Source organism: Phocoena phocoena, chromosome X (genome assembly GCF_963924675.1).
Source record: "Phocoena phocoena chromosome X, mPhoPho1.1, whole genome shotgun sequence".
Classification (NCBI taxonomy): Eukaryota; Metazoa; Chordata; class Mammalia; order Artiodactyla; family Phocoenidae; genus Phocoena; species Phocoena phocoena.
The window spans coordinates 101,642,040-101,656,135 of record NC_089240.1 but is presented as its reverse complement, the minus strand read 5'-3'; the positions used below and the strand labels follow the sequence as shown (position 1 = coordinate 101,656,135).

At 40.1% G+C, this 14,096-nt stretch overlaps 1 protein-coding gene across 2 annotated transcripts in view; it reads left to right on the top strand.

Annotated features, from left to right (window-relative positions):
- The first annotated feature begins 535 nt into the window (after window positions 1–535).
- Window positions 536–14,096, top strand: part of CUL4B (cullin 4B) — a 32,238-nt gene continuing 18,677 nt past the window's right edge. Inside the window, exons 1-4 of one of the 2 annotated variants that reach the window (XM_065901362.1) lie at window positions 536–695; window positions 1,435–1,983; window positions 4,070–4,185; window positions 13,912–14,015. In XM_065901362.1, the coding sequence (XP_065757434.1) occupies window positions 668–695; window positions 1,435–1,983; window positions 4,070–4,185; window positions 13,912–14,015 (797 nt within the window). In that variant the 5' untranslated portion in view covers window positions 536–667. Of the gene's footprint in view, window positions 696–1,434; window positions 1,984–2,261; window positions 2,284–4,069; window positions 4,186–13,911; window positions 14,016–14,096 lie in introns of those variants that run through there. The other variant, XM_065901363.1, reaches the window with a different exon arrangement.

The following is a 14,096-nucleotide window of genomic DNA, read 5'->3' as shown; positions in this document are numbered from 1 at the left end:
CAACAAGAGAAGCCACCATCAAGACCCAACGCAGCCAAAAAATAAATTAATTAAAAAAAAAAAGAATGCACCCTTAACTCTAGCCAGCCATCTTAGAAAATGCTCCTGGTAAGAAGGAGGATTTGCAACTACATTACTGAGAAAGGTATCAAAACACTCAGTATTGGGTCAGCTGTGTCCTTGACATAAAATAGAAACAATTTATAGCTCAACCGAATGAAAAACTCATTTATAAGTTCTTTTTCTTTTCCTTTCCTATCTTAACATCATGACATTCCTCCCTAGCATTAGGCATAATGGCATGATTCTATTTTCCTCCATTTCGGGTTACTCCTCTCGCCTTGCAACCCCTCCTTATTCCTTTATCGCTTTCAAAGTTTCCATTCTCCGTTCCCTTACTTTTACTCCCTCCCTCTTTTTTCCCAGCTAGCTCACCCCGCCCCTCACCGTCACCACCTTCCCTCCCCTTCAGGCTCCTTCCCGCTCCTTCTCCCGCCACCACCCCTCCCTGCCCGCCTCGCGTTCAGGAAGCTCCAATCAGGAGCTCCGAAGGTGTCTCGAAGGCCCGCCCCCTCCTCCCTTTCCACTTCTCTGCCCCCCCTTCTCCCTCCCCCACCCCACCCCCACTCAAGTCCTGCGGACCTGGGGGCTTCGGGATCTGGGCGCTATGAAAAGTGTCTGCTCAGTCACTTCCGGTAAGGGCGTTGCGGCGCGAAGCTTCCCGCGGGACCATTTAGGAGGGGGTGGAGGTAATCGGTGGGCCGGGGGAGGAGAGTGCTGCCTGGGAAGGGGAGCGGGAGAGGGAGGCGGAGGGAGAGCAATCGCGAGCGTCTCGGGCGCCTCAGCGGCCCCTTTCCCGCCGCCTCCCTACAAGCCAGCTCCCCCGCCCCCCGGCCGCCTGCAGTGCTGCTCTCCACCCCCCACTCTCGCGGACTAACACCGCCCCTCCCTCGCCGCCGCGTGACCGGAAGTGGCGCCATCTTTAGCTTCTTGTGCTATTGACAATAACAAGCTCCGGTTCTCTCCCCCTCCCCCCTCCCCCCAACCACGGCATCTCCCCTCCCAGAGAGAGGGAGAAAAGGAGGAGGAGCTGCAGCCTCACAGACTTACTGAGTCGCTCCTGCAGAAAGGGGGGAGAGAGACCGAAAAGCAGGGGAGGGGGACGGCACGGCCGTTTACCTGTCTGCCTCCTCATTCGCTCTCCCCCCTTGTTCTGCTCACTCCTGGTGTCAGCCTATCCTCCTTCCCAAACCCTCCCATTCCCCCGGTGGAGCCCCCCCTTCACTTTCCTTCTCGTCCTCTGTGTTTCTCCTCTCTTTCTTCCCTTCCCCCTCTAGCATTGCCACCTTTTCTCCTACACGCACTCAGGCATATAAACGTAGGTTTTTGATGCTCGTCTGCCTGTTGACCCCGCTATTTTCATGTTTCCAACAGGTTTTTCTTCCCCCAATCCCTCAGCTGCTGCTGCTGCTGCTCAGGAGGTCAGATCTGCCACTGATGGTAATACCAGCACCACTCCGCCCACCTCTGCCAAGAAGAGAAAGTTAAACAGCAGCAGCAGCAGCAGCGGCAGTAACAGTAGTAACGAGAGAGAAGACTTTGATTCCACCTCTCCCTCCTCTTCCACTCCTTTACAACCCAGGGATTCGGCATCCCCTTCAACCTCGTCCTTCTCCTGCCTGGGGGTTTCAGTGGCTGCTCCCAGCCACGTACCGATACAGAAGAAGCTGCGTTTTGAAGACACCCTGGAGTTTGTAGGGTTTGATGCGAAGATGGCTGAGGAATCCTCCTCCTCCTCCTCCTCATCTTCACCAACTGCTGCAACATCTCAGCAGCAGCAACTTAAAAATAAGAGTATATTAATCTCTTCTGTGGCTTCGGTGCATCACGCAAACGGCCTAGCCAAATCTTCTACCACCGTCTCTAGCTTTGCTAACAGCAAGCCTGGCTCTGCTAAGAAGTTAGTGATCAAGAATTTTAAAGGTAACCAAGGCCAAAATCCATAATCACCTAAGGATTTGACACTTGAGTGGTCACGTGCTCTATTTCTGTTAATATATTAAACAGTATAGAGGTGGCCTAATGTTTTATGCATAATCAATGAGGTGGAGGGAGGTCCCTTTTGGGTGGAGGGTTCATTTTCCGGGGGTGGTTAGTATCCTTGTGCTGAAGCAGACACCAGGTGTTTCTGTGCAGTATTTTGAGGTCTGTCTCAGCCTATTGTATCTAATCTGTTATGCCTTATAACACTGACAGTCGATATGATTGATCCGGATTTTACAGGTGAGAAATTTGTATTCTAAAAAGGTTTATTTATTTCAGGTGCATAGTGAACCTTGGCACTGCTGGGATTTTTATTTTTATCCTTCAGTAGGCCACGTTATCTAGTCCCTAGAAATGCAGGTAGGACTAGTGATTTTTTTCATGTTCAAAGAAGACTTATAGTTAGATTTATAATGTTGATACTACACTCTTGAAACTCATTGTGGAAGCAATAGTTGGAGAAAAGTATTTATGATCTCTTCATTTCTTTCCAAAGGTAGGGTTTGGAAGTGAAAATACTGTGTATACACAGTAGTAACTCTGTGTACCACTAGTCTAAAGATAGGAACAATTACTACATCTTTTTTTAAAATCACTGAAATGGGTCTTAAAGTACTGACCTGCAACTTTTACGAAAATCTGTTCATTTCAAGTTTTTGAGATATGTGCTTGAGAGTACTGTGAATGCATTGATGCAAATGTAAAGTCAATTTTTTTAAATGTAATTGAGCTGAATTACTTTTTAATCTCTTGAGTGTGTTTCTGTTTCTCTGACTTTTTCGACACTCTTAACTGGCAAGTAGTGGATGCTAGAATGTTTATTAAATGGGCAAGTAAAATGAATGAACTAAAGTAATATTTACCAGAACAGTGCCTTGTGGCTAAATATTAGTATTGAGAAAATTAGATTCTCCATGCTTGTATTTTCAACATTAGTGTGGAAATCAGTAATATGCTCTATTTTGTTCTAAGCAGAGTATAGTGTTGTTTATTTTTAACCTTTTCTTTTTTCTATCACTCCTCTCCCACCTCCAGGCTCTCAAGGGTTGTAATCTTTTTGATTTAATAGTAGAGTTTTCTAAAGTAAATATGAATTGTAATTGACTAATTTGTTCACTGTTTTATTTAAAATATATCAATTTAATACCCAAGGATTTTTTAAAGAGATGAGCTATGACCCTAATTGCATTTGTATACCGGTTTCAGAGATTTTGTTTGGGTTTTTTTCTCCCCCTCCCAAAATAAAAACACATTATTAAGGTATCTGGATGTTTTAATTTAAAAAAGCCTCATTGCTGGTCAGTGAAGTTTAAAGCCTGGATTAAGATGTACCTTTCCATTCTGAAAGTGCTACATAGGTTCTGGAGTTGTTTGGATGTTTTAATTTTTTAATATTTTACTCTGCTCATAAATGCAGTTTAAATCAAAACATGAATTGAGATGTTTCTCTCCATTCCTGTAGATGCTACATAAATAAGGGGGTCAAACAGACCTGAGTTAGAATCCCAGTTTTACCATTGACTAGCTATGGTGACCTTGGGCAAGCCTTACTAAATGAGTCTTCCAGCCTCATTTGCCAAATAAGGATAATAATACTTTCCTTAGGACATTATTAGGAAAATTAAGATGTTTATAAAGTACCTTGTACATAGTAGGCACTCAGTATTTTACATTTCAGGTACAAAATTCATGTTGACTTTGGTTTGCACATGATGGAATAGGATCAGGATTGTTCATTTTTTGTTTGTCATTCTTGAATTTTTATTTTTTGAAGCAATTCAGTCAATAGCAGGAAAAAACCCTCACCTTCAGTTTTAATAGGTGAGTCAAAATGACTTACACAGTATTCTGGCATTTCAAATTTTATTCTTTATACTAAGCCTAAATATAATGGTTACTTTAATAGTTAGATATAATACTTATAACAATTTACCCTTAAAGAGCAGTAATACTAGTATTTTATGGATCTTTTCATTACTATATCCTACATATTATTCTGATTATCAACCTTTTACATATCATCTAGATAAGCCTAAATTACCAGAAAACTACACAGATGAAACATGGCAGAAACTGAAAGAAGCAGTGGAAGCTATCCAGAATAGTACTTCGATTAAGTACAATTTAGAAGAACTCTATCAGGTATGTATTAACTTGGATTACCAGATTTGGTTAGCGTAAATTGAGGTGAAATGTATATGGATTTTACTTTCTGAAATGGGTGCTTATGTAGATTTTTGGTTCCCTTCTAATTACAATTTCTTGATTAATATATGCGCTCTGTTTTATAATCAGACCATATGTTCTGACATAAACTATGGGTACAGTCTTATTGGTATAAATTGGGCTTATTTTGGACCCTTCTAATTAGGATTTACAGTTAGGAGTACCTAGCTGTAATAAGTTTGACCTATAATAGAATCCTATAGCCTGGATCCCAAAGATGATTTCTGGTGACATGTCGTTCTGTTGTGATACTTCTTGCTAAGTGGTGTTACATATATAGGAAAGCCCTCAAGAAATGCAGATATTCTCCATATACTTTATTCTCCGTCTTTGCTGTTAGCATACTTTTGCCATTTCTTTCTCTTGTTCTTTATGTTTGTCTTTTCTCCTGGTCTACAAGACATACCTTAGCCCAAAAATGATCAGCAGGTTGTAGTTCAGCAACTTGGTCTGAGGTTCAGGTTTGTTTCTTTTGCTTAACAAATGGATCTGTATTTGAAGTGTTGAACGTAAATATACAATTAAGGGCAATTCCTGATTTAGACTTCTTGCTACCAAGATACTTTGACCTACTGTATTTTTGCCACAACCAATTCAAGAAGTTACTTTCCATTATAGAGTCAGCAGTTTCATATTAAAAAAAAAATCCAATGGCTTGAGTTTTTGTATTGATGAGTACTTTGTAAGAAATTATGTTGGTTCAGTTTATCAGAATTTGTAGTTTTCATCTATTCATTTTAGTTGTAGAGATAGTTTGGTGATGGACAAACAGTGGATTAGGAGTCAAAAGACAAAGGGATCTAGTTTTGGCTCTATTACTCTTGTGGTCTTGGGCAAGGTACTAAACCTCTCTCAGCTTCTGTTTCCTCCTTTGTAAATGGGGGAAGAACTCCTGCTCTATCTACCTCACAGCGTTGCTTATAAGACTCAAATAAGATGCTTGTGAAAAACACCTTGAAGCACTACGATAGAAATATAAGTTGATGTTATCACTAGTTAAACTTTTTCATAAGGCACAGTATGACTTTTTCACTTGTAATAGGTCAATTGAGATCACCAGTTTCTGTTGCTGTTTAAATTTAATGCGTCAATGCATGCCAAACAGAACGGTGCCGAATACATAGTAATGATGCTGTGTAATATTATAAGCATTATAATGCTATGTAAGTGTCAGGTAGTAGTCAGTAGTAGTACTAAGGTATTAAGGATAAGCCCACCTCATTTGGCTATGTTGGTATATTGCACATGTGGCTCCTGAGTTGTACAGTAATAAAAGTTGAATGACAGTTGGAAAGGCCTTAAGCGATTATGTGGTCCAGTATCTTTTCTTTGTATAGTGTATGTGACAGCCTACAAAGTAGGATTATCTCATTTAAGCATTATAGAAACCCTTTGTGAAGTAGATAAGGTAGTAGTTATCATCCCTATTCTATTGATGAGGAAATGGAGTCTCAGGGACTCCAAAGTCTAGAGTCATGTATTGGCAGAGCAGGGGACTTAAACCGAGATGCCCAAGTTTTTAGTCCAGTGCACTTTCACTAATATACCACAGCACTTCACATACCTCTGTAGTGCAGTGTTTGAAGCAAATAGTCTTACTTTAGGAAAAGAAACTTTGTCATCAAAGAAGGTAATTTTGGGGGGCTTCCCTGGTGGCGCAGTGGTTAAGAATCCACCTGCCAGCGCAGGGGACATGGGTTTTTTTTTTTTTTAAGACAGTTGGGTCTTCTTACTTTTTTTAAAAAAATTTATTTATTTATTTTTGGCTGTGTTGGGTCTTTGTTTCTGTGCAAGGGCTTTCTATAGTTGTGGCAAGCGGGGGCCACTCTTCATCGTGGTGCGCGGGCCTCTCACTATCGTGGCCTCTCTTGTTGCGGAGCGCAGGCTCAGTAGTTGTGGCTCACGGGCCTAGTTGCTCCGCGGCATGTGGGATCTTCCCAAACCAGGGCTCGAACCCGTGTCCCCTGCATTGGCAGGCAGATTCTCAACCACTGCCCCACCAGGGAAACCCGGGGGACACGGGTTTGAGCCCTGGTCCAGGAAGATCCCACATGCCGCAGAGCGGCTAAGCCCGTGCGCCACAACTACTGAGACCCCATGCCACAACTACTGAAGCCCGTGTGCTTGATCCCATGCTATGCAATGGAAGAGGCCACAGCAATGAGAGGCCCACGCACTGCAGCGAAGAGTAGTCCCCACTCGCTGCAACTAGGAAGAAGCCCGCACGCAGCAATGAAGACCCAACGCAGCCAAAAATAAATAAATAAATTTAAAAAAAAGAAGGTAATTTTTTTCATTCGTGCTTGTATATGGTGTTTCTTTGGATTTGCTGGCATACAGCATCTTTAATTTCAGTAATGTGTTACTTTACATATTTCTGACATTTAAAAAAAAATTATTTATTTACTTATTTATTTGGTTGCTCCAGGTCTTAGTTGCGGCAGGCAAGCTCCCTAGTTGCGGCTCACGGGCTCTTTAGTTGTGGCATGCTAACTCTTAGTTTCAGCATGCGTGTGGGATCTAGTTCCCTGACCAGGGATCAAACCTGGGCTCCCTGCATTGGGAACTCAGTCTTAACTGCTGCACCAACAGGGAAGTCCCCATATTTATAACATATTGATTGTAGTTGCTAACGAACCCTATTTACTTTACCTTGAATATTTTTCTAGAGCTTTTGGGTTAAAAAAATATTTTTCCTGGTAAGTTGATTCTGTTAAATCCCTTTGTGTTTCAAGAGCTCATAGCTCACATTTTTTGTTTTTCCTTTATTGTACTTCAGAATTCTTTACCTGCTGTTGTTCAGTTGCATTTCTTTAGCCTAAAGTCAGTGTCACAACTTTTCACTCTTTGCATTTTTCATAATACTTTCCTACTTCTGTAATAATAAATTCAAGAGCATTTGTTTCTAGCTCTTTTGCTGTTTTTGACCTTAATTTTATAAATGCTCCTTGGGATTGTTCTCAGAAAGATTATTTTGAGGTGTTCAAGTTCAAAAAAGAGGATAAAAGGATAAAGGGAGTAAAATTATTTCATACCATCTGGATTTCAGGTGCTTGTTGGATTTTTAACAGGTTGAAATGTAATTTAAAAGTACTCTTCTAAAATTGAAGCAATATAGAAGTATGTAGTGTACCAAACAAAAGTTCTCCAAACTCCTCAGCACACACCCCGCGCCCCCGTCCCTGAAGTAAATACTTACTTGGCATATGTCTATGCAGAACTTTTTTCTATGAATGAAAAACCATTTTGCTTTAAGGCTTAAGCATGGAAGTCTTCCCTAGTGTGGATTGCATATACTACCTCGTAAGTTTTTAATTTCTAGAAAAGAATGTGCTGTTCTGAGTATATTTGCAATAAGTAAACGTTGTCTTTTAAAAGTGATTTAAAGTGTGACTTGTACCTGAGTTTAAAAATTATCTTTCCGGGCTTCCCTGGTGGTGCAGTGGTTGGGAGTCTGCCTGCCACTGCGGGGGGCGCTGGTTCGTGCCCCGGTCCTGGAGGATCCCGCGTTGCGGCTGGGCCCGTGGGCCATGGCCGCTGGGCCTGCGCGTCCAGAGCCTGTGCTCCGCGGCGGGAGGGGCCATGGCGGTGAGGGGCCCAGTACCGCAAAAAAAAAAAAAATTATCTTTGCTCCACAACCTTGAAATCCTGTTAAGAGTGAGGCAGTGGTTCATGTTGTTTTGGTTTGGGTTTTTTTGTTTGTTTGCTTGTTTGTTTTTGATTGACTACAGATAGTATGGTTAAATGCACTGACTTTTGAGTTGTTCAGCCTGCCTTTCATTTGAGATCTGCCACTCATGATAACTTTGGGTGAGTTACTTCTCTAAGCCTTGGTTTCCTCATTTGCAAAATGGGGAGACTACCTATATGGCAGGGTTGTTCAGTTGTAAATAAAATACTGCAAAAACGTACTTACTACACTGCCTGCTGTATGTCCGTGTCATCAGTGATGATGATGATAAATAGTATTTGAGTCTTTAAAAAAGGTATCTTTAAGATTATGTTTTATTATACATCTCTAAAGCCATACATGTTTTTAAATTCTAAATCCACACTGGGCCAGAACAGCTGGCTGATAAATAGATTACATCCCAAATATGCATCAGAAAACATCATTAGCCAAAGTGAAAAAATAATAGAAAAAGAGAACTCTCTAGGAACAGTGTCCCTCTGCACTGCTCAAGAATGTGTCTTGTTTTTATATGTAGTATCTTAATAGTTGGCATCTTGGTTTTGGTGTGTGACTTTTTTACTAAGTGATATTTTAAGTAATGGGATTATTTTCCTCATGTTCTCAGCCTTGTGTGAATAGCTGTGTAGTGTTTTTAAATCAGCTACCTTTTTTGGAGCTGGCTGGTTTCTGTATGAGTGTTACATTTATTCTTAGCATAAATTTTTAGCTATTATCTTTGAAGCTAAGCTTAGTCCATACTTCAATTCTGATGAAAATAATTTCATCATTAATAATGAGAACTCTTGTTTGGTTAGCTTTTTGTGAAATAAATTTTAAATAATGGAGCCTTTCAATTAATGATTCATTCATCAAGTACATGACCGCAAGACTGGAAGCAAATAGTGCATCCATCTGAGTATAGGTTATTTTCCATTGTAAAATCAGGTTTCTTAAGCAGTCAGTGGAGAGCAGGTAGTAGATTCTTAGCAGAGGTGACAAGCTATTATATTCTGTGTTGATGACTAGGTATTATGTTCTGTAAGTTTAACCTTTGATGTGTTTAAGCTAAGTCTGTCACGTTACTATTACTCCTGTTTTTACTGAATTGTTAATACTATCCCTGCTATTTATCCCAACTACAAATTCTTAGTCCTTGATAATTTGTCTTATTTAAACTCTTTTTACTAGATGTAAAAAGAGAAATAATTTAGGTTTCATTGTTCGGCTTCCTTTCTGCAAATTCTTAGTTTTTGATATATTTTGATTATCTTATTTTAGGCATTTTTACTAGATGTAAAAAGAGAAATAATTTAGGTTTCATTGTTCGGCTTCCTTTCTGCAAATTCTTAGCTTTTGATGTATTTTGATTATCTTATTTTAGGCATTTTTACTAGATGTAAAAAGACATAATTTTGAGTTTTATTGTTGTATCAGTTGTTGAAAAGTTTTGTGGTATGCTTTACTTTCTCTCTTTAAACATTATGGTTTGAAAAATAAGCCCCAACCTGTTAGGCCAGTGACCAAAGTTCAGCACCCTGGTGGGAATTTAATTTCTTCAGTGTCTGTTGTTGCTAAATCAGAAAATTTTCCAGATTTCCTCCCTTACCATTTATTTTTGCATCTTTGTATTTTTATCCTTATTTTAATCCTCTTCATTTTTTTTATTCTAGTCTTCTTACCCTCATTTCCACTCTTTTCCTCGTCCCAAATGCAAGCTTATGTGCCTTTGCTGTTTCTAAATCTTATATTCTGCAAATTTCAGGAAGTATAGTTTTGCATTTCATTTGCTACACGTTTATATTTTCTTAGGAGTTTTTTTTTTCTTCAGACAAACATGTGTTTGATGCAATGTATGAATTTTGGAGGGAAGAGGCTGGGATTTAGAGGACTAAAAGTTAAAACCTTATTAGAATGTTTTTATCTTATATCCAACTACCTGCAAAAAAGATTTAAGGCAGCATATTTAACCAGTAGTGATTGGGAGCTTAAGTAAAAAGATAGTTTTATTTAAGAGACTTATAGAATTATCCAGAATGTTTAATACAAATAGTTATCTGTGAAACAAGGTTATATTAGTAATAATTATACCAGATCAAACTTCTAGGGATTTCCAGAGTGTTTACTGAAATGTAAAATGATACATGTCTAAAAGTGCTTTTCAGAGGTCTGGAATAAAATAGAGTTTACCTCAAGCTCCTCAGTAGTGATTTAACACTTATTCATGTTTCTATCCCAGCACCTAACAGGACAGAGTACTTAGTAAACACCCCATTCTTGTGTTGAATCAGTGACTGTGTGACTGCTTACTGTGTGCAAAGCTGGACAAATGCCATGCGCATATAGAGATCACCTAGTCCTTGCCCCTAAGGTGCTTATATTCTAGTAGGCTCATGAAATTAGTAGTTTGTGACCAGCATTTTTTAAAAAAGGTAAAATAGAAAATATCGGAGTACATCACACATAGTAATGGTAAGTACAGTTTCATGAAGATTTTGTTTCAATTACATAAATTTTATGTATAATGAATTGTGACATAAAATGTATTTCTTACTGTGGCTTGTCAAAAACTTTTGGAAGCCACTGTTTTAGGCACACATGATTGCTCCAAACAAACCTTGCTTGAAAGTGAGCAAAGCAGAGTATTTAGATCACGAGGTGTACGGAAGATTATAGACAGACATGAGAGTAAAATAATGGTACTATTGAGCCTTGAATGCCGTGCTAAAAAGTATGGTGGTGGGGAAGATAGGGTTTTATTGGGGGAGGCAAGTACTTAAGTTTTTTTAATAGTTAGAATATTCATCTGGTTCAAAGCCCCAAAAGTATTACAGAGCATGTAATAAAGTTTCACTTCCACTCCATCTTCCAACCCTGCTCCCCCAGCTAATAACCCTCTTGACAAACATAATTGGGTGTATTATTCCAGAAATGGTTCATGTGTGTAAAAACAACTGTGTGGAGGTTTTTATTTTGCGGTACGTGGGCCTCTCACCATTGTGGCCTCTCCCATTGCAGAGCACAGGCCCCGGATGCACAGGCCCAGTGGCCACGGCCCACGGGCCCAGCCGCTTTGCGGCACACAGGATCCCCCCAGACCAGGGCACGAACCCGCGTCCCCTGCATTGGCAGGCGGACTCTCAACCACTGCGCCACCAGGGAAGCCCTGTGTGGAGGTTTTTTAAATTAATTTTCTTTCTTTTTTTTAATTTACATAAATGATAGTAGACCATGCACCATACCATTCAGTCCTTTGTATTTTTTTATACCACTTATGGGATTTCTCCATAAATGGTACCTGAAGAGCTTGATGGAAAAGTTCTTAAGGAACGGAAATTACTAGATCTGGTCTATATGTTAAGCAGTCAAGGCTAAATTAGAGAAGCAGGATGTTCTCTTCCATCTTGACCTTCAAAACTCACCTTAGATCCTCCTGCCTTTCCCTTTCCTTCTGTTGTTGCTTCTCATATCTTAAACCATTCTCCAGCTAAACATAGCTGAAGCTGTATGCATATGAAGACCAGCTTAATTCTCTTATTTCTCACTATTCCCATAAGCTCTTTATCTATTTCCCACTGGGTCTTTGGGACTCCACCTCTTTACTTGTGCTCCGGAAGCCTTTCCTGACTTGCCTCTGCCCTAAAGATTGGGTTAGGGACCTCACCTCTATCTTATCCCCATCATAGCACCCAACACAGTATCTTGTAATTATATGTTTTCCAACCAGTTTTCTCCTTACGCTGTAAGCCCCTTCTGTGTGCAGGACACATTGCTAGTTATAGGTACATTAGGGGTTTTTGTTTGTTTGTTTTTTGGTTTTTGGGTTTTTTTTGCAGTACGTGGGCCTCTCACTGCTGTGGCCTCTCCCGTTGCGGAGCACAGGCTCTGGATGCACCGGCTCAGCGGCCATGGCTCACGGGCCCAGCTGCTCCGCGGCATGTGGGATCTTCCTGGACCAGGGCATGAACCCATGTCCCCTGCATCGGCAGGCGGACTCTCAACCACTGTGCCACCAGGGAAGCCCTACATTAGTTTTTTGAATATTTACTATATTCACCTGGTTCAAAGCCCAAAAAGTATTAAAGAACATATAGGTACATGAGCACATGGTCTCTTTCTGTCATTAAGGAGAGTTGGGGGACAGGATATACACATTAAGAGATACAATATTGACTCAGGGACAAGTCAGTGTGGTATGATCGGTGATAGTGCCAAATGAGTCACTGGTAGCCAAGGCAATTAAGGAAAGCTTATTGGAAGAAGTGGAACCTAGCTGAGTAGTAAGGGAATATGGTATCTTGTGTAAGAAAATAAATAGATGCGATGAGAACTAATATATGGAAGAAAGAGTAACACAGCAGAAGGGAATGGTGAAGGAGGACTCGGAAAAGTACTGCAGGTGGGAAATGTGGAGAAGGTGAAATACAAAGATAGAATCTAAGCAGGAAAACGAGAAATGCTGAGAAAATTAGTCACTCAAAAGGAACACCAAGATACAATGAGAAGACTACTAAAGGAGGAAGGAAGAGAGTCCATAGAGGACTAATGTGAACCAGTCAGGCACATGAAATAAACATAAACACACACTTAGGCATTTGTGGCCTGACCCAAGGCCTCATGGAAAGGGGTGGCCAGCAGAGACTTAGCCTTCTTATTCCTCCTTAGCTGCTATATCTAAGTGCTGTTTCCTGGTAAGGTGTAGTGCCTTTCCTCCTTTGGTATAAGTGGTTTCCTTTAAGCTTTCTTTTCATTTGCTAGTTTATTTGCTGGACGTGCATGCTGGGAATATGACTTCCAGCTACATATTTATAAAATTCCACTCCAACCAAGAGGACTTGGATGGTCCCTTAGAGTCAATTTTAATGGAATTTTTGCCTTGTGTTGTGGTGAGAAAAAAATCCTGGTGTTATACTTAAGGCATTAATAGTTGAAATTGTAGATTATATCAGAGTTCATCCAAAGAGTTTTACCATGCCTGTTGTATTAAATTTGAAAGTCTTTTGATGCACATAAGAAGAAACTCACTGAAATCTCAAGTTTGTCCTTTTGGGATCTGAGTATAAAAGACCAATTCAACTATTAGAATGAAGTAAAAATTCAGTATTTCTTTAGTAATTAATGTTTATCCCATTGTGCAAATTTTAAAACCTCTATTTATTTAAATATTCTTAAGCTGCAATGTTGGAGAAAAATCCCTGTGTATAATTATATCATACTCATTATAATACTGCTTACAATAAATTCTGCATTGCCCTGTTCAGGAAAACCAAAGAAAGTATAAATAAATTTTATTTCAGTGGTGGTTGGACCACCCAGCCCATCTAATAAACAATTGGTGAAATTATTTTCAAACTCAAAATGGAATTCTGCTTATGAAAACAATTAACATTTTTAAGAACAAGACAGAATTTATATGTAGCAGTTGTTACAAATTGGTCTTCACAAGGTGAGAATTTGGCTTGATTCCCTCCATCCTTAACCTGTACTGCCACAATAAATGTATTAATTTGTGTGTGTGTGGGGGGTTGGTATAGTACACTGGTTATGAAAAATGTTCACTACCCATGTTGATATTTTGCTATTTTACCTTGTGTTTTATTTTTATTTATTTATTTATTTATTTATTTATTTACGGTCCGCGGGCCTCTCACTGTTGTGGCCTCTCCCGTTGCAGAGCACAGGCTCTGGACGCGCAGGCTCAGTGGCCGTGGCTCACGGGCCCAGCCGCTCTGCGGCATGTGGGATCTTCCCAGACTGGGGCATGAACCTGTGTCCCCTGCATCGGCAGGCAGACTCTCAACCACTGTGCCACCAGGGAAGCCCTTACCTTGTGTTTTAAATGGACGAATAATCCTTTTTAATAAGCCGACATGGTAAAAATAACAAATAATAGGAACTTGATGTAAATAATCAAGAAATCCCCCCTCCCCTCCCCATTCACTCCGTAAGAAAGTATGTGTTTAATTTTGCAGGCTGTGGAAAATCTCTGTTCTTACAAGATTTCTGCAAACTTGTACAAACAGCTGAGACAGATTTGTGAAGATCACATCAAAGCACAAATTCATCAGTTCAGAGAATATCCTTTTAAAAACAAAAAACCTTGTATTTTCATCTATCCCTCCCTCTCTGTCCCTCACTTTTAAACCCAGCTTGAAAT